Source organism: Botryllus schlosseri, chromosome 2 (assembly GCF_051294905.1).
Source record: "Botryllus schlosseri isolate E-star chromosome 2, Bs_hap1, whole genome shotgun sequence".
Taxonomy (NCBI): Eukaryota; Metazoa; Chordata; class Ascidiacea; order Stolidobranchia; family Styelidae; genus Botryllus; species Botryllus schlosseri.
Genome location: NC_137237.1, coordinates 553,625 through 572,923, shown reverse-complemented (window position 1 = coordinate 572,923; position 19,299 = coordinate 553,625). Strand labels below are relative to the sequence as shown.

The window sequence follows — 19,299 nt, the reverse complement described above, 5'->3', positions numbered from 1 at the left end:
TCGAAGTCGTTGTGACGTATGCTGATATAATGTCTATTTGCCCCAACCCATCAGAGAAAATGATTCAAAATATTAATGAAATCATGGCAAATGACACTAAACCAGGATGGCTAACAGACGGTATTGTTAATGCATATGTAATCCAGTGTGCGCTCAACGGAAATTCTCAGTTAAATGAAAGTCATTTTGGGTATCTGACAACGGACATGACTCATTTCATACTTTCTGGAAATACGCCTCGAGCAGTTCCAGACACTATTCTTGATGACAATCGGCACTTACGCGAGGTCATACTATTACCAATTCTTATTCATCGGGATTTCAATCATTTTGCACTTCTCTGTTTTCAAGAAAAGAATAAAATAATCACATTTTTCGATTCCTCTGGTGCCCGTGATACGGAGGAGCAACGCGAGATTTTATCGTCATTTACAGAATACCTTTCTGGTATTTCTAGGGTGAAGAAGGAATTTTGCGGCGACTTCCTTCAAACCGACTCTTCGTCGTGCGGTGTTTGTGCATGTATGGCGGCGTGGAGCATATGTTCGCAAGACAAGCACCGTACACATTTGCAAAATGATTTCCGTCATAAAATCATTTGGGACCTACGTCAAGATTATCTGACATCATCGCACATTGTGCGAAATGCGGAAGTTGAGTGTGGCATTATATCCCAGATACCTGGACTCGAAAATCTGGGAAATACGTGCTGGTTCAATGCTGTTATGCAAGCATATTCTCATGTCATACGGCAGGGATTGGGGCCACTGGATGAGAGTAGGCAAATTATTGGGGAATTCGCAAATATACTTATCCCCTTGACAAACTTGAAGGCGGTTGAACGTGACGTATTAATGAATGCTGTTAAAATTGCATGTGAGAGAACTAAACTGGAGTTCGGTGAGCAGCACGATTGTTATGAGTTCTATCCAATATCTTCGCTGCCACAAGTATTGGGAGATCTTTGTTGGAAGAACGAATTGAGATACGAGAGGATCATCCACTGCGACGAATGCCAAACGAATGGAACAACAGTCCACCAAGAAAAAATCTTCAACGTGAATTGCGGAGTTGCATCGGTAGCAGAAGCATTTCAGATTTCACAAATCATATGTGAAAAATGTGGTTTCGCGATAAATACTAATGTCAAGTTCACTGAAGTTCCGAATCTAGTGACAGTGCGCCTCAATCGTGTGGACTCTATAGGTAGAAAGTTGGAAAATACCGTGTTTGCCAACCGGAACCTCCACATTCAGGGACCTGATCAAGGTTGGATCGGATATTCGCTCAGGGCTGTGGTTGCACACATCGGATCGGACGGAGACGGACACAATATCGCATATTTAATCGAGAAGAAATGCTCGGTACGACTGTGCAACGACAAAATTGTAGAATTTGTGGATTCGAAAGAACCTTTCAATGCCATGTCAAGGAATGGATACCTCTTTATTTATCTCAAAACAATAAAGCGAAGATTACCTCTGCAAAACTCTCGCAATCATGAATATTTCATGAAAAGTCTGCCATTAAAAATGATGGATATCAATGAAGAAACTAAAGCAATCGGTGACACAATATTTCAGGACATCGTAAATGTTTGTCATCTTACATTACACGAGTCGCAAAAGGACGTCCGTAGTCAGCGACATGCCCTTTTTCTCCGAAACAAACACACTGAATTGCAGAAAATGATCGTACCTGTTGGACAAAATGACCTTGAAGAAATCAAAGTCATATTCCAATATATCAAAAACAAGACCTGCATCTTACATGCGAAATGGATCAGATATTTGGACACAGGAACAGAATACGTCGCATACAACACGTTTTCGCGAATAATTTTCAACAAGGCTGTGGTGCGTGAGGACAGTGAGCTCATGAAGAAATTAGAACCAACACACAGCAGCGACAAGTATTTCAAGTTGGTTGTGTTGCAAGAAGTTACTTTGATGTTTCTGTCCATTACTCAGAAGAGGACATACGAAGAAGTTTTGGAGAATCTGAAGGTGCCATATGAATGGCGAAAATAATGAATTATAAGGTACGTTTCTGCAGCTTTCGTCTCGTATTTTGAGTATAATTTTTTGTTGAATAACTATCCAATTCCATTTCATTGGTAGTTTTGTTGGTTTACTTTTGTTCTGAAATCGCGCAAGACTTTCAAATAGCATGTTGAATATAAGATATAATTGCATGAACGCGTAGGCCAGAAATAAGTAGGCTATTTACCCTCAAATTTTAGTTTCGTATACTTTAAATACACAATGACTCATTAGACCATACCTGGACATTTTAAGGTCCGCGAAAAGTTGATTGGAAAATGTGAATGCGTGGACTAACACTATATAGTCTACATTACATTACGTAGCCTACGTACATCGCATGCATATACTCCAGATTCAAACTAAAGCCAATATAAAAAGGTATGCCGTAACAAATAAAGTCGCAACTCACTCTTTCTATAGTTCAAACCATGTTTTTTTTTTTTTTTAATTTCCATTGTTACATTCAGAATTATACGCCGCGTGCTTTATATTTCGCGTCGTGCGAGAATTTCATGAAAACAGAAGTGGAGGCTGAAGACCGACATTTTGCAGAGATTTGTGCCTCGACATCTTCCTGTCTATTCATTGTATCGCATTTTTTGTGGTGTATTGAACTGATAAAATTGCTAATAAACCAATGATGATAAATATTGTAGCCTACTCAAGTATAAACGCATTCTTTTAGTTTGTGGGAGCAAGTTGCCGTGGTTAAGGCATATAAGTTGAGTCGGCATTATGAGAAAAACTGCTAGTGAAATACAGACAGTCGGGTGAGAGAGAGCGCGAATTTCGGATGACTTAGCAAACCAGGCTTATTTTACCAAACTGCACACACCTCGGAATGCAGCGACCACGACCAAGAATAATGACACTGAATATATAGTATTTTTTGCTAAAATAACCTCACTTTATTACCTAATATTCAACGTTTGATTCAACAAAGTATTTTCTGCATCACATTTGACCCCTCGTGAGAAATAATTTCACACCCCAGCTCTGACTGGAAGTAATTTTGTGCTAAAGAACTATCCAATACCGATTCCTGGGTGGTTTCATTGTGATATTTGAAGACGTGTCAGACTTCTAAGTAAAATATTGAAAGTAAGCTACTATTCCTATGGACGCGTAAGCCTAAAATAATAAGTTTTTAGACCAAAAATATTGACGAGCTTTTTGTAGGCAGAGACGAGACGACAGATTTCGCATACTCGGAAAGCGTCGTTTACTCTTTCATTTATCAAAATACACCAGCCAACGCTGTGTCAACAAAACGAGTTCGCGTATCATCTAAAAATAGTACATTGAACGCTCTCGTAGTATTCGACATTCCATGCTGTTGACGTCATATTTTGTGATACGATTGTTGATATACGATGCTCATGTGAATCTCTACTAGTTGATGACGATTACCCCTGACGAGTTTCGGCCGAAAATATTCGGGTACATTTCAATATGACTATGCTAATCAATTGTACATTGATGTTCTGTACCTCCAAGGAGCTGTACAATCGAATAATATATTCATATTGAAATATACCCGAATATTTCAGCTGACACTGGTCAGGGGTAATCGTCAACAACTTTTCCAGATTAGATTAGAATTAGATTACTGGCATTTCGCTCTAATTTAATGAAATCAGACAACTATAATTATCTAGTTGTCCAAGTCTGGTTCACACTTTCATTTGTCGATCCTGGAGTCGACTTCTATCAACATCCGCCAATCGGATTTGTCCCTACAGAACAGTGATGAGCGGATAGCGCTTTTCGAGACTCCGAATCCCTCCGACAACTTTAGTGTCTGAAGAAAACTCCCTCCGACTCCGAAGAGCTCAATCCCAGACTCCGAGATACTCCGAAGAATCTCGTCAAGTATCCGAAACAGTGGCAAGCATGGTACATGAACATGCAGATCGCTGATTTTTGTGCACTTGGCAATCATTTTCGCATGTTACCCGTCATATTACAACTTTACAAGGTGTCAACTGTCCGTGTTTTGGTTTGTAATCATAATCAATAGTGTATTCTGGTCAGAGCTATCCAAAGATATCGGAGACAAAATAAGTTACAATACTCCGAAATTCTCCGAAAAAATATCTGTAGTAAACTCCGACTCCGCTCCGACTGTCACAAAATCGGCAAAACTCCGCTCCGAATCCACTCCGACTCCGCTCCGATGCTCATCACTGCTACAGAAGGTGTTCGTGCATCATCTAAGAATAGTAGACTACATTGAGCCCCGGTCATTCGGAATTGCAGGCCGGTGACGTCATATTTGGTGATGCGTGTGTTGGTATACAATGTCCTTTCCAATCCTCTGCCAGTTGTTAACGATTACCATTCGGGTATATTTCAATATAAATATGCTCTTCAATTGTACACAAATATCGGTCTCATATTTTGAATAAGCCAGGACTATGTAGACTCTGAAAATCATTTTGTAATGAAGAATAATCCAATACCGTTTGTGTGATAATTTTATGATTTATTAAAATAGCGAATAACGAGGAAATAACGCTGCATCAAATCTGTCTTCAAATTCAGTTTTCCAATAAATTAGTCGTGATTAGTCAAAAATTCCTCCCGAGAAGTCGACATTTCCGACCACTTGATACGCCAGGGGTTAATATTGACTATTCGTTCACCATAATGTTTCACGTGATCATTCGCCATGTTTCACCTCAGTGCAAACATTCCGCCGAAATTCCGCCAGGACCACTTCAGTTCAGACAACCAAGATGACTAATTGACTATAGATGAGTAGGGGTTAAACCCTGGAGCTGGTACAAGGTGCATCCAGGTTTTTTCATATTAGCGTTACCAGATTTGAGAATATTCTCGTTGTGCCTCTGACTTCAACCCTAACGCTAACAAGTAACAATCAGAGAACAGAAAATTTCAGGGACTGCTGGCTCTAGCAGTGCTGAAAAATAAAGTCATTCCACTGCGCTCCTACTTCTCCTTACTGCTTTAACCACCTCTGGACAGCTGTGATATTAGCTGAACCTGACGTGTGAAAATAGATCAACCCAACTCGATCGTTGCTGTTCTGTGCGTTCAGAATTACGTGGTATATCAGCCCTGTTAGGTTTCAATTCTTTCGCCAACACATTTTTTATTTTTCACCATGTCATTGCGCGTGCGCGTGGTTTATGAGGTGAGGTAAACAAAAATGAATACACCACCTGATGTCGCTCGCGTTCTTGGCTGGAATATGGAGAACTTGTAGGAAGGAGTATAGAGAGAGAGAGAGAGAGTCTTTATTTTCATCGAACCAAAATACATAACAAACGGCAGTGATGGTGGTACAGAAAATATGCGTGCGCAGTATTCGGTATTAGATAGGAATGATCGATAAGACCGTGAAGGTCATCTAGTCTGATCACACCAGCATCAAACAGGTACACTTGACTCAGAACAGTCTGGCTGTAAAAAAATGTTTAGTTAGGAAAGGAAAATAGAAAAAAAAATTAAACAATGGTAGCAAATGATCAATGAAGCAATGTCTGGGCGAGGTAGGGCAACAGTGTTAGTGTAACGACAAGAGGTGATCAAGTAGGGCTTTTTTGAATCTATTATAAGGCAATTCACGGATATGTGATGGTAATGCATTCCAGATGATAGGTCCCGAGCAGTCGATAGATCTCTTAGTTAGGTCGCTATTGGGTTGGGGTAAGTTGACGTTTCCTTTAGACGAAGATCTCGTGTAATGGGAATGGACATGTTTAGCAGGTATGAAAAAGTCATCAAACACAGGAGGGAGACTATTGGAAAAATATTTGTGAACAACTTTTGATACTTCGAAGCGATACAGTTCACCAACTCGCAAAATTCGATCACTGAGCTATATAAACCTACGGATATAGATAAATAACCTACGGATAAAACGCAACTCATGGTGGTTACGCTTGGGCAAGCAATGTCTCGTATTGCTGAGCAATCTAAAAGTAGCGTAATTGGTAGTGCTGTGGCTAGCGACCAGAGCGCTGAAATTTGATATAATTGGTCCGGAAGTTAGTCACGCACAGACAGTGGTGGCCCTATGAACGGGGGGGGGGGGGGGGGGGGCAGGCGAGACTTACCGGGGGCCCCCTATAAGTAACTAACCGTAACTTCTGGGGGGACTCCGCCCCCCAGACCCCCTTTCGCATCTGCTTGAATTATCTATCTTTCATCGCGTCAAGGTTTGGCCAGATGCTGGATTCGACCATATCTAGTATTGCATGTGTGCAAGGATAGACTACATCAAAACTAAGTCATTCTACCGCATGCAGAGACGTTATGATTATAGGGATGCGGGACTTTTCTAACAAATGCAGAGATTTGATGATGATTGACACATCTGTACGGAATCATATTCTTGCTTGGTACACGGATTTCCATGTTTATTCGCTATTATCCCTGAAAAAAGCGCATAAACCAAAGAGGGGGGCTTCGACCAGGGGGGCGGGTGATCGCCCACCTCGCCCACCCCAAAAGCCACCACTGCGCACAGATTCCGAAAATACAAATCAAAATCTTGTCAGCGCAGTGGAACCACCTCTAAACAGCCCGCTAAGTCTAAAAATCGGCAGTCGACAGTCGTCGAGCATGTCCGCATTCAAGTCGAAATACCAGCAATTTCTTCTAAATCAATACTAGCCAGTCTTCAGGATTATCGGACCACGACCTAACATCGACCTCGCCCTCCGCCACGTCACCTCATTTTGTCGCTTGCGTCTTATATTCTCTGCATTACTTTTCATTCAGTGTGCATGCCTCTTATTTATTTCGCCTAGGCTAAGGTGGGTGTCTGATCTTAAAGGCTACTCCAAGTTGTTTCGACACCTTCCTATCTTTTCATTGTATCGCAGCCATCCATTTGTGTTCCTTGGAGTCGACTTTTGTCAAAATACACCAACCAAAACTCTGTTAACAAAATGAGTTCGTGTACCGCCTAAAAATAGTACATTGAACGCTCTCTCATTCGAAATTTCATGCTGGTGACGTCATATTTTGTGATACGATTGTTGATATACAATGTTCTTTCCAATTCTCTACTAGTTGCTGACGATTACCCCTGACGAGTGTCAGCCGAAAATATTCAGCTGCCTTTTATATTCCCCGCCTTACTTTTCATTCAGTTGAATTGTATATTCATATTGAATAGTATATTCATATTGAAATGAACCCGAATATTTTCGGCTGACACTCGTCAGGGGTAATCGTCAGCAACTAGTAGCGAATTCAAAAGAACAGCGTATATCAACAATCGTAACACAAAATATGACGTCACAGCATGAAATGTCGAATACGAGAGCGTTTAATGTACTATTTTTAGATGATACACGAACTCTTTTTGTTGACACAGCCTTGGCTGGTGTATTTTGATAAAAGTCGACTCCAAGGCACACAAATGAAAGTCTGAGCGACCCTTTCCGAGTATGCGAAATCGGAAAGGGTCGCTCACACTTTCATTTCACTACTAGTTGCTGACGATTACCCCTGACGAGTGTCAGCAGAAAATATTCGGGTTCTTTTCAATATGAATATACTATTCAATTGCGTATATTGAAGTTCTGCACCTCCAAGAAGCTGTTCAAATATTCATAGTGAAATGAACCTGAATATTTTCGGCTGACATGAATAATGAAAATACTATTCAATTGTATATTGAACTTCTGTACCTCCAAGAAGCCGTTTTCATTCAGTGTGCAGTATATGCCTCTTCTCTGCTTCGCCTAGGCCCTATGCCACGGTGGGTGTCTGATATCAAAGACTACTCCAAGTCGTTACGACGCCTTCCTTCTTTTTCATTGTATCGCGGTTTTGTGGCGTTTTGAAATTATGAAAATATTATTAAACTGATACTTAACAGAGGCCAATATCGTTTGCCGAGAGTCGTATTCGTGCCACTTTTATCGTATAACTGTGGACTTCTGCAGATTTGCCTCGACGACCACATGCAGACTAAAATAAATCTCACCAAAACGTAGGTTATGCGATCTTCCTCCTGCAGCCTAATTCTTGCTTAATCGGATTGTTGAAAGGCAGTCCTCTTTATTTACATAGAGATGCTTTGAATACGAAAGATCATTTGGCACTATTTTGCTAACAATTTAGCTCCCATGGCCTTCCTGTAGTTGGCAACCCTGGAGAGGACGCCTGCGCATATGGCGGTGTATTCCAGCACTTCTTCACCTCTCTCCGCTAGACTGTCAGGACCATTTCATTCGTAAAAGGGGAGTACGCCTAAATAGACACCAATTTCTACTTAACAATATACAAAATCAAAAAGGTAAGCAGTACTGCTTCCGAAAGTGCAAGTATCCCGAAAACATTACAACTTGAAGTAGTGTTCATTTTTTCAAGTAAAACTAGGCCTAAAATCAATACTTTCCAACTTACTTGGAAATCGTTGGCCTACTACTTTTACACGAGTAGAAATTAACGTCACTGCTTCTACAGAGATAACTTCTTTGACGACCTCTCAAAGAAGCCACAAGGTTATTGAGTTAGCACCCCATTTATTCCTGTCCACATTTTCCTGTAGTGCCAGCTACCCACAGGCTACAGCAAATACCTGCGAAAGACGGATCTGTTGTTCTTTGTTATTCCCATAACGTTACTACGCTAATCAGGACATACAAGATTGAAACGGATTTGATACTCTTGAATCGGGAGCCTCGAATTTCACGTTTAAGGGAAACTGTTGTTACCATATTATGAAATTCAATATTTTATTTCCTGAACTCGGAGTTGACAGACAGTTTATATTGAATAAGAATCGCAATCAAAAGACAATACACACAAAAAATCATACCGTTCAAACGACAACTATCTGATGACTTGAAATTGACTCAGAATTGGAAAATTTGTCATTAGTGGAGTCACATTGAAAATTTGCATGACATCATTTCAAACGTTTTGAAATGACTAGATTCGTCCCAAAATTTGCACAGATTCAAAATAACTTGTGAATCAAAGATAGCGATTTGAAATATTTTCAAATGACTTGACTCGAGTCAAAATTTGCAATAATTCAAAAATAATTTGCAACTCAAAGGTAATGAATTGATCCCAACACTGCGTTACGTATCAAATATTAACATACATAGGTAGTTTGAAGACTTCAGATCTGATAATATAATTATGGGCAGTTGATAGAAAGCAGTTACATCTGTGAGCAGAAAGTAATATAAGTTGGCAGTCGGATTGAGTACTTGAGTTATAATATATAGTTCACAAGTGAAAAATGCTATAGAGGTAAGATATAGTAAGAACTTCAATATGCAACAAATCATATTTTTTAAACATGTAAATGCAGTATAGTTAACGTGACTCAGTACAAGTCTGTATGATTTGTTTTCTGATGTTCAAAAGATCGTTCGGAAACATTCTTCTCAGAATTTTGCTTGAAATGCTCAAAGAGCAAAGAAGGGTACTACTGAGAATGAGCTTCATGGTCGGAACACTATTAAAATTTTCAATTTTTCAAAATTAAGTTATAATTAGAATGATAACCGGAAAGTTTTATTTTGGAAATTGAATCAGAAAGAAATACAACGAAAATCTTCTATAAGTAAATCTAATTTAAAAAAAAAAACTGCATCTCTTGTTCTAATTCTAATCTAATTTGGAAATCAACTGTAGCTATCATTTAAATTCTAATCTAATTTGGGAAAGAAAACTGTAGCCATCATTCTAATTCTAATTTGTATAAAAATATGTAGCTGTAGCAATAATTCCAATCTAATTTGCGGAAAAAATGTGTAATTATCGTTCTAATTCTAGTCTAATTTGTAAACAAAACCGCGTAGGCCTAGCTATCAGTCAATTTTTTTCAAATTAGATTAGAATTACCGAATTTGCGAAAACCTGGAAATTGAATTCTATTCCTATTCAGAAAGAAATGCAACAAAATTCAATTTCAGTGAGTTCAATGTCACAAGCACGAGAATGACGAATGTCCTACTTTTCAAAGCACTTCAAGTAGATTTTGCCTACTGGAACTACTTCATCAAGTAGTTATGACATTAGATTACTTCTAGTTGACACTTTTCAGTTTTTTTTTTTAAATCAGGCCGAGAATACTTGGTTTACTTCTGTTACTCTGCTACTTCTGTTTTTATATGAGTACCGCCTTGACCACCTCTGTCAATGTCTGTACACCAAGTTCAGCATTTTCAGGAAAACCATAAATAATCTTAGAATTCAAATAAGAGCATAGAAATATTTAACAAATTATATTAGATCACCGACATCACGCTCTTAATTATACTAGACCTACTTAAAATGAGTGACGAAATGCCTTGCTAAATTGCGAGGGAGCGCGAGAAGTTTTCCGCATATCTTACATTCCCGATCCGACTCCGACTGGTGACGGTCCAGATGGGCGTTCAGGCTGGATTTCGTGACGAAGTACTGATTGCAAATGTCACACCTGAATTTTTTAGGCGCGTGAACAAGTCTGTGCCCCGCCAGGATGTCTCTTCTTGCAAAGCCTTTTCCGCATATGTCACATTTGTGGTCTTTCGGACAGAAATGCGTTTTGGTATGTTTCACCAAACGCGCTTTACAAATGAAGCCTTTCTCGCATATCTTACACACGAAATTCTTCTCTCCCAAATGCCGGGATATATGATTTTGGAGATTTACTCTTGTTGTAAACTCACCGTCACATATCTCACATCTCAACATAACTCTCTTGGTATGACTGCAGGATCCCATTGGCGCGTTACAAAACTGACAATTCACGCCTTTGACTTTCTCGTGCAAAAAATAATGCCGCTGTAACTGCTCTTTCGTTAGAAATCTTCTACCACATACATTGCATCCGTGCTTTCCAGCGACGTTTTGATGCGTGCGCTGATGCTTCCGATAGCCTTTCGCGTCCCGAAAACTTTTGCCGCATATGCTACATTTGTGTTTTTTCTCCCCAAAATGCGTGCCTAGGTGTATTCTCAAGTAGTCTTTCGTTTTAAAGCACTTTCCACATATCTCACATTCGTGATCTTCTGTGAGTAAATGCGTCTGCTCATGCACATGTAACGTGTCGTTGCGAAGAAACATTTTGCCGCAAGTGCCACATTTGAATGTTCTGTCATTAAAATGGATCTTCTTGTGCCTTGCCAATGCGTTACGTCCCTTCATAGTCTTTCCACAAACATCACAAGGCCACCTGTTCTTTTCATTGTGAATGATCATGTGATTCAATAAGCTGTAAGGGTGCGGATATGTTTTACCGCATATCTGACACTTTACCGGATCTATGGCCGCATGCACTGTCTTCGTGTGAGCTTTCAGATTATCTTTGCGGTTAAACGTTTTGTGGCATAGTTCGCATTTGTAGTCTCTTTCGCTGAAATGATTAGATTTAACGTGCCGCCGCAGGACACGTTTATTCGTGAATGTCTTGTTACAAATGCTGCATTCTACTCTGAATTCATCATGATGAACAGCCCTGAGATGTTTAGAGCATCGAGTGGCGTCCGGGAACTTCCGACCACATATCTCACATTCAAAATCTTTTCTTCCCGAATGCAGATGAATATGTTTATCCATATTGTCTTTACGATAAAATGCTTTGCCGCAAATGTGACATTTGAGACATTTTCCTTCAACATGACCACCACGGTGCCTTTTCAAATTGTTACTATGTAGGAAAACTCTACCGCATATGTCACAAGTTAATCTTCCCTCGTTGTGGTGCTTGCTCATGTGCCTCTTGTAGTCAATCTCGAATTCAAAATGTTTTCCGCACGGTTCGCAAGCGAAACCCCAATCTGGGTCGGCCATTACTGTACCGGTAAGTCTTAATTTGACTGGGTTCTGTGAAATATAAGGCAATTGGATTTTGAATGGGAGAATATCAGTGGTGACGGATCAGGTCTGCTATAGTGTGAGCCAGAGCCAGGGTTGTGATGACTAGATTCATGGCTCGACTCGAGTCAATTTGTGTATTGACTCGACATGCAATGGACGCATTCTAAATGATTTATTCAAGTCTCGTATATCAGGCACAATCATTGCAAAATGGGCCCAAAAACTGTCTTCTATCTCTTTCAATAAACACGTTTAGAGTGAGTAAATTAGTATATTATAAAAGGCTTTTCATATCTCATAAGACAGGGGTGGGCAACCTCTGGCCGTAGAAGGAAATTTGCGCGGCTGTGACAAGTCATTTGATTAGTACGTGTTGGCAGATGGCGGCCATCGACAAGCAAATTGAATTTATGAATTGACTGCAGAATATTTGAGAGATTTTGACTAATGTTGAAATTTTCTTGGCACTATGCGCAGTCTACTGTGATTCAATTCAATAATCCGTTTTTCGATTTTAATATAGTACCGCAATTTGCAATCTGAGCCCCACAGATGCGAACAGCAGAGGAAAATGACACGCCCCATATAGAAATACCAACGTGGAATCGTGTGCTTCCCACGAAAGAGGTTTTGTTAATTTGAAATTTTCTGGTACGTTTGCGCTATTCCCCATATTTCCATTCCGCTATACTAGTGGTTCTTAAACTTTAGACACGCCCCCCTTGACGATAGTAATAGTGCCGTCATATTACAAAATGCAACCAGAATTTTTGATGGCATGGACGGTTATGACTGTGGAGGAGATAATTCTCAAATATCAAATTTGGACTATGCACAGAGCAACAACCATGAAGCATCTGAAGGGAGGTAAATCGCGCTAAAACAAATTTCAGTTGACCGCAGCTTCGCGCCTCCCCTCAGATGCTTTCACGACCCCCAGTTTGAGAACCACTGCACTGTACCGACAACCCTGATAAGATGTCAAGAAATAATACAACAAAGTTACAAATCAGTAAGTTTGAGGATGTCCAAGGCAGTGTGCAATATGAAAATGGTGTCCTGAACTCGGAAAAATGTATATAGTGAGGTTTTGCATCCCCACAAACCACAGCAGCTGCTTAAACCCTGACATAAATGACATTTTAGTAGGCTAGGTAAAATCGCGGCACTCAAATTTTAGGGGAATCCTTCATTTTCAGCCGATATTCTTCCAGCTCAACATGCACACAGATGCGAGGGATGAGTTACAGAAAAAAGTAGCTAGAATATGTTTTTAGGGGATAAGGCATGGGAAATGGACTGAAAACCATGACTTTTTTTTCGGTGAATTCTAAACAACCGTATTGTACATGTGTACAAACCTTGGTGTTAGCAAAGTCACAAGGCAATCGTACTTTCGTAGTTTTGACTAGAGTCATTTTTCAATTTATGTCCGAGTCACAGAGTTGACACTCAACTCCAAGTCATACTTATTATTTTATAACTCTGCTCGGGTTAAATTAATCTCTCGCACCCTTAATATATTTATTTGTCTCGCTATTAACCACTTTGTTAAAGTACTCAAGTAGGTTTTGCCTACTTGCACTACTTCCATTAGCGGTTACGACATTTGACTATTTCTACTTCAGTTTCAAGTTTTTTAAGACAAAACTAGACCTAGAATACTTACTTTTTTACAAGTTGAGTCGAGTCATTTAAGAAACATTCAACTTGGGTCATTACAATCTTGGTGTGAGCTCATATCAAAGAAAAGTTTTGTAAGATGCTGTTGGGAGTAATTCATAACAAACCAACAAAATAGCGTAATGGTTAAGCATCCGGGTTCTTGAGCGGTAGGTCGTGGGTTCGATCCCCGGCCGGGTCATACCAAAGACCTGATTAGTAGGGTGGAGTGAAAATGACTTTTTTTTTCAAATCAAAAAAGGCCATCCTCAATCCTGACAAATGACCTAAAACTTCAATTAAAAGTGACTTCAGGGTGTTGCCCCCATTTTCCAGCCGGCAACCCCCCAATTTCTGCGCGTGGGGGGTAAAATGGCCCATCTCGGCAACCGCTGGTCGTAGAGTCATGATATATAGCTCAAAATCTGCGGAAGCATCATGTTTCTATCTGTCTTCTGAGGAAAGTTTTCTCTATTGTGAACACAAAATGAGTTATAGCCAAAAAACTATATATACGCACATTTTTGTTGAAATTCAGCATTTATTCTGACGAATTGTGATCTGTCATTAGTTTTTTTTAAAGTAAAGCAACACAGTGGCAATGCCGAATATTGGGCCCATATTACAAATATATTCACAACACAGTCCTTTTAAAAATCGGTTCAAAACATCATAATGAAACACTCACATTTAACGACTTTTATTAAAAATGCATTCTTTTGTAAAGTTTTTTCATCAGTTTACGAGACTTAATTTTTCGGCGAATGAGGCCATCTCGTCTTTGAAATCCCGAAACTAGTGCTGATGCTTCTGTTACGAGCTTTACATGTCGTTCCACTGTTTGATTGTGGCATGGATGAAACAAAATCAGAGGCTTCTCGCGGCATTCTTCTAACTCTGCATCAGTTAAGTGCTCAATCGTTGGAGGAAGTTGTTGATAAGGTTCAATATCAACCAATTCGTGGTATGCCTTGGCTTTGGGACACAGAATAAACGAATAGGACCCCAGTTCAATTGGTTGGAACTGCTATGACTTTCATTGTCCACAAGTGAATTTTATTCAGCGGCATGTTTTCGAAACGCAAGCACCTTGGTCACACCCTTATTTCGTATGTCTTCATTATCATCTACCAGCATTGCAATCATAATATTTTCGGGGTGTGCGGAATAACCGTTTCTTATCACCACATTCGGAGCAATTTTTCGAACGTTTCGGTCAGAGAAATTCAAAACCTGTTTAATCAAGTTGAAGATGTTTCTGGGTCCATGTGTTATATGTTTGTTTCCCTTGATCTCAAACCAAGTTGGAAAATATACTTCAAGGCAAAAACGAACCAGAATCTCCAGGTTTAGAGGTTGTTCATTAACTGTTACATAATACCGCAAAACTCTGCACTGCATCCTAAAGTTAGCCATCTTGAATGCGCAACCGGTGGTCCAACCTCCAAGTAAGCCAGATCATCATCAGCATTTCCTTGAATAATTGCCCAGCACATTTATAAGCATATAACTGGTCCTTACTTAAGTCACTAACAATTTCCTATGGGAGCTTTTGAAAGGCCATAAGTGGTGGCGAGAGCTTTTTGAATTGAGTAACTGGCCAACAAGATACACTTCCACGTAGTTTTTTTCAATTGGGTGTGACCAAGGTGCTGGCGATTCGAAAACATGCCGCTGAATAAAATTCACTCCTGGACATTGAGAGTCATAGCGGTTCCAACCAATTGAACTGCGGTCCTGTTCGTTTATTCTGCGTCTCAAAGTTGAACTTGGAAGCAAAGGTATACCACGAGTTGGTTGATATTGAACCTTATATCAACAAGTTTCTCCAGCGATTGAGCACTTAACTGATGCAGAGTTAAAAGAATGCCGCGAGAAGCCTCTGATTTTGTTTCATCCATGCCGCAATCAAACAGTGCATGGAACATCATGTAAAGCTCGTAACAGAAGCATCAGGGCACGTTTCGGGATTTCAAAGACGAGATGGCCTCATTCGCCGAAAAATTAAGTCTCGTAAACTGATGAAAAAACTTGACAAAAGAATGCATTTTTAAGATAAGACGTTCAATGTGAATGTTTCATTATGATGTTTTGAACCGATTTTAAAAGGACTGTGTTGTGAATATATTTGTAATATGGGCCCAATATTCGGTATTGCCAGTGTGTTACTTTACTTTAAAAAAAACTAATGGCAGATCACAATTCGTCAGAATAAATGCTGAATTTCAACAAAAGTGTGCGTATATATAGTTTTTTGGCTATAACTCATTTTGCGTTCACAATAGAGAAAACTTTCCTCAGAAGACAGATAGAAACATGATGCTTCCGCAGATTTTGAGCTATATATCATGACTCTACGACCAGCGGTTGCCGAGATGGGCCATTTTACCACCCCACGCGCAGAAATTGGGGGGTTGCCGGCTGGAAAATGGGGGCAACACCCTGAAGTCACTTTTAATTGAAGTTTTAGGTCATTTGTCAGGATTGAGGAAGGCCTTTTTTGATTTGAAAAAAAAAAGTCATTTTCACTCCACCCTACAGTGATTAGAACACTGGTATTCATGGCTTCCTTGCTTGGCGCTCCTGTATTACTGGGATAGCATGGAGGGGTGGTGCAAGACTTAGAAAGCCGTACAAGGCAATATCTGTACCTCCCTTGTCCAGCGGCATATGCACATCATGCACTCATGGTATGCATATGCACAGATCGGGTGTATGTCTATGATGAGTCGGTGTACATGCCGCAAAAACATCAAGGACAAATATAAACTACGTCCTTTCCTTTTTTATGTTTTGAATACTGCGGTAAATCGTTAAAGAAACGACGAATAGTAGGGGGATATCACTTTCGCTCGACTACCGATTAACACACTTATTACTAAAATTTAGTGGTGTTGCCAAGAATAAAAAGGTTGTCACTTGCGATCGAACCATGTATTTTCCGCTAGAACGTCCGTTTTTGCTATTTAGCGTCATTTATGCCCGTTAACACTCGAATCTGTCCATTATCTCACCTGTAAAAGCTATAAAGGAGGACGAATTGCCAAGAAGGAGGACATTTAGGTGTCCTCGGAGGACATTTTCAAAAACCTGAAAAAGGAGGGCAAATTCTCCTAAAGGATGACGTATGGTAACCCTACAGTCAACCGGATTGGTACTAGTTTGTATAATAGGGTTGTACATAAACAACCTTTTTTTCAAATTTTGCTGACTATTCGATAAAATGTTAGGTCACTGAAAAAAAGCAGGGACTTAGATACTGGCCGGACGTTGAACAATGTTCACCATAATCACCAATAAATGGTTCCCTTGAACATGTCAAAATCTATAAACGTCTAAGAAAATTATTTTTCTCAAATGTGGTTGGATTAGGGACGTTAGGGTTAGGCGGGTTAAGGAATCGTAATATTAGGGTTGGAGGTGGATTAGGGAGAGGGTTAGCGTTAGGGTACTCTAAGATTAGCGTTTGGGGAAGGGGTATTAGAGCTAGGGGGACGGATATCGGGGTTGGGGAGAGGGTTATTGGAGTTGAAAGTGGGTCAGGATACCGTAATATTAGATTTTGGGTAAGCAGTCAGAATCGTAATGTTTGGATACCCTAACCCACCCCTAACGCTAATATCCATCAGGTTGCCAGTGAACTTCGCACTTGATGAATTTGGCCCCACGAACTCGGTACTCGGTGAATTTTGTATTAGAATGTATTAACAACTGTCAATATGAATAAATAAACTATTAATATCGACCATGCGTGGTCTGCTCATTATTGGTAATTTGAAGGCGCAAGTGACGGACGTTTGAGTTTTGAATAGATGGATCTTGGCAACGTATGTGAGATTGAAGTTTTGGGAGATCAAGCGGCGCTTCTTCGCTTTACAATCACGACAAGCCAGTGTTCCTCCATGACATCAACAAATTTTTCCATGCAGACACCAAAATAAATTGTTTTTCGCCTTTGTAGAGACGGATATCAGGGTCGAAGGAGGAAGGATATTAGCGTTGGAGGTGGAGAGGGATATTATGTGGCTGTGAGTGAATGGTACATTTACAGTTGTATTCTTGCACATGGTGATCACGGAAATTGATTAACAATCTCGGGTAGGTTTGAGGAGTGTAGGATAAGTGATCCAACAAAATGATTATAAGTCTTAGGAAGTTTTGAGGGGTTCTAAGGGAGTGTGGCCGTGTGGGACATGAAAATGATGTTCTGAATTGACAATATTTTCTATAGTGTGGTTATGGAGCACCCCAAACCGCAACAGCTGCATAAACCCAGCTTATATATGACATTTACTAGTCTAGGCCGAATCGCGACACTCAAATTTTAGGGGAATCTCCTATTTTTGGTCGATATTCTTCTAGGTCAACATGCACAGTGCACACAGATGCAAGGGATGAATTACGAAAAAAAGTAGCTAGAATATGTTCTTATGGTATTAAGGATTGGGAATCGGACCGAAAACTATCACTTTTTAAAAGTCTGTCAATTCTGAACAACCTTGGGCAGGAAGATATTACGGTTGGAGATGGTGACGGATACTAGGGCTGTCGGAGGAGGGGGGGATAGGGTTAGGTTGGGGGAGAGAGATATTAGGGTTGGAGGAATGGAGGTGGGTTAGGGTAATCCCAATCTAAGGGTTGGGGCATCCCAAGATTACGAGATATACCAGAGAATATTCATTCGTATTGAATGTATTTCTAATGCAAAATTGTTCAAGTGCCGATTCCTCTAAGGGCCGAAGTCACCAAGTGCCGAGTTCACAGGTAATCATACTAATCATCCATCACCACCAAACCTAATCTTATACGATACGCCCAGTATGGAATCGGTGTCCAAGGCACGCAGGATCACGCCGACTTGGTCGCCAGTTGCACGCCGTCACGGGTCGTTGATTTCATTAAATAAAAAATGAAAGAAAAAAAATTGAAAAAAGGTCAATGTTCTCAGCCAACCCAAATGCTATATTCCAGTTAGTATTGTGGTATATAATGTTTTGACCTAATCCTCAAGCCAGGATCTGTTGATTACTGTCTGTTGGTAAAGTACTTGCACCTTGCCAGTTGCTAACCATTAGCATCTGATCTCCTGTCACTGGCTTAACACAGTCATTTGAAGTCAGTAACCTTGCTTGTCACGCCGCAAAGTTGACTCTGTCACGCGAAAAAAGCTCCTATCACGCAGGATTTATTTCAAAAAAAGGACGGAGATTCCATATCGGCGATACGCTAACCCCCTCCAGCCCTAATATCCATCACCCGGGCCCTACTGGAATCTCGGTATGTTTTGCCTGATATATCAGGTGAGCAGCGATGTTTTTCCAAGTTTTTAATAATTTATTAAAAATACCGTAATAAAAAAATAAAATGTAGTGTGAGCACTGGACACCGATTCCATAAAGGGTCACCCCCAACCCTAACATACCCATTTGGCCATTTACGCAACACTCACGTCTCTAATCCAAACGCGAAAAATAATTTATTCTTACGTTTACAAATTTGGATGTGTTCATGAGAAATATTTATTCGTGATCATGGTGAACATTGTTTGATGTCTGGCTGCTATTGCAGAAGCGTCAAAAACGCTGCATACTTACTTTGGCTCAATTCCAACGTGTAGACGCAAAGCTACAAGAGTTGAAAAATTATAAATTTATGAATAAACTATTTTCAAGATTTTAAATTTTATCGTCAACCCAATGGCATAAGTTGTCTAAAACAACGGTGTCCAACAAATGCATCGTTTTTGTACACAACAATTGAAATTTTTCAACTCCAATAGCTTAGCTTC

At 40.0% G+C, this 19,299-nt stretch overlaps 2 protein-coding genes across 2 annotated transcripts; one reads left to right on the top strand and one right to left on the bottom strand.

The window, feature by feature from the left end:
• The first annotated feature begins 529 nt into the window (after positions 1–529).
• Positions 530–2,693, top strand: LOC145432881 (uncharacterized). The gene is made up of 2 exons (XM_080309708.1): positions 530–2,041; positions 2,513–2,693. The coding sequence occupies exon 1, from the start codon at positions 726–728 to the stop codon at positions 2,028–2,030; it is 1,305 nt and encodes a 434-aa protein (XP_080165834.1). The 5' UTR covers positions 530–725; the 3' UTR covers positions 2,031–2,041; positions 2,513–2,693.
• A 6,054-nt stretch (positions 2,694–8,747) lies between these two features.
• On the bottom strand, positions 8,748–19,299 carry LOC145432880 (uncharacterized). Its single transcript, XM_080309707.1, has 2 exons — positions 16,051–19,299; positions 8,748–13,723 (listed from the first exon to the last, which is right to left on the bottom strand). The coding sequence occupies exon 2, from the start codon at positions 11,820–11,822 to the stop codon at positions 10,311–10,313; it is 1,512 nt and encodes a 503-aa protein (XP_080165833.1). The 5' UTR covers positions 11,823–13,723; positions 16,051–19,299; the 3' UTR covers positions 8,748–10,310.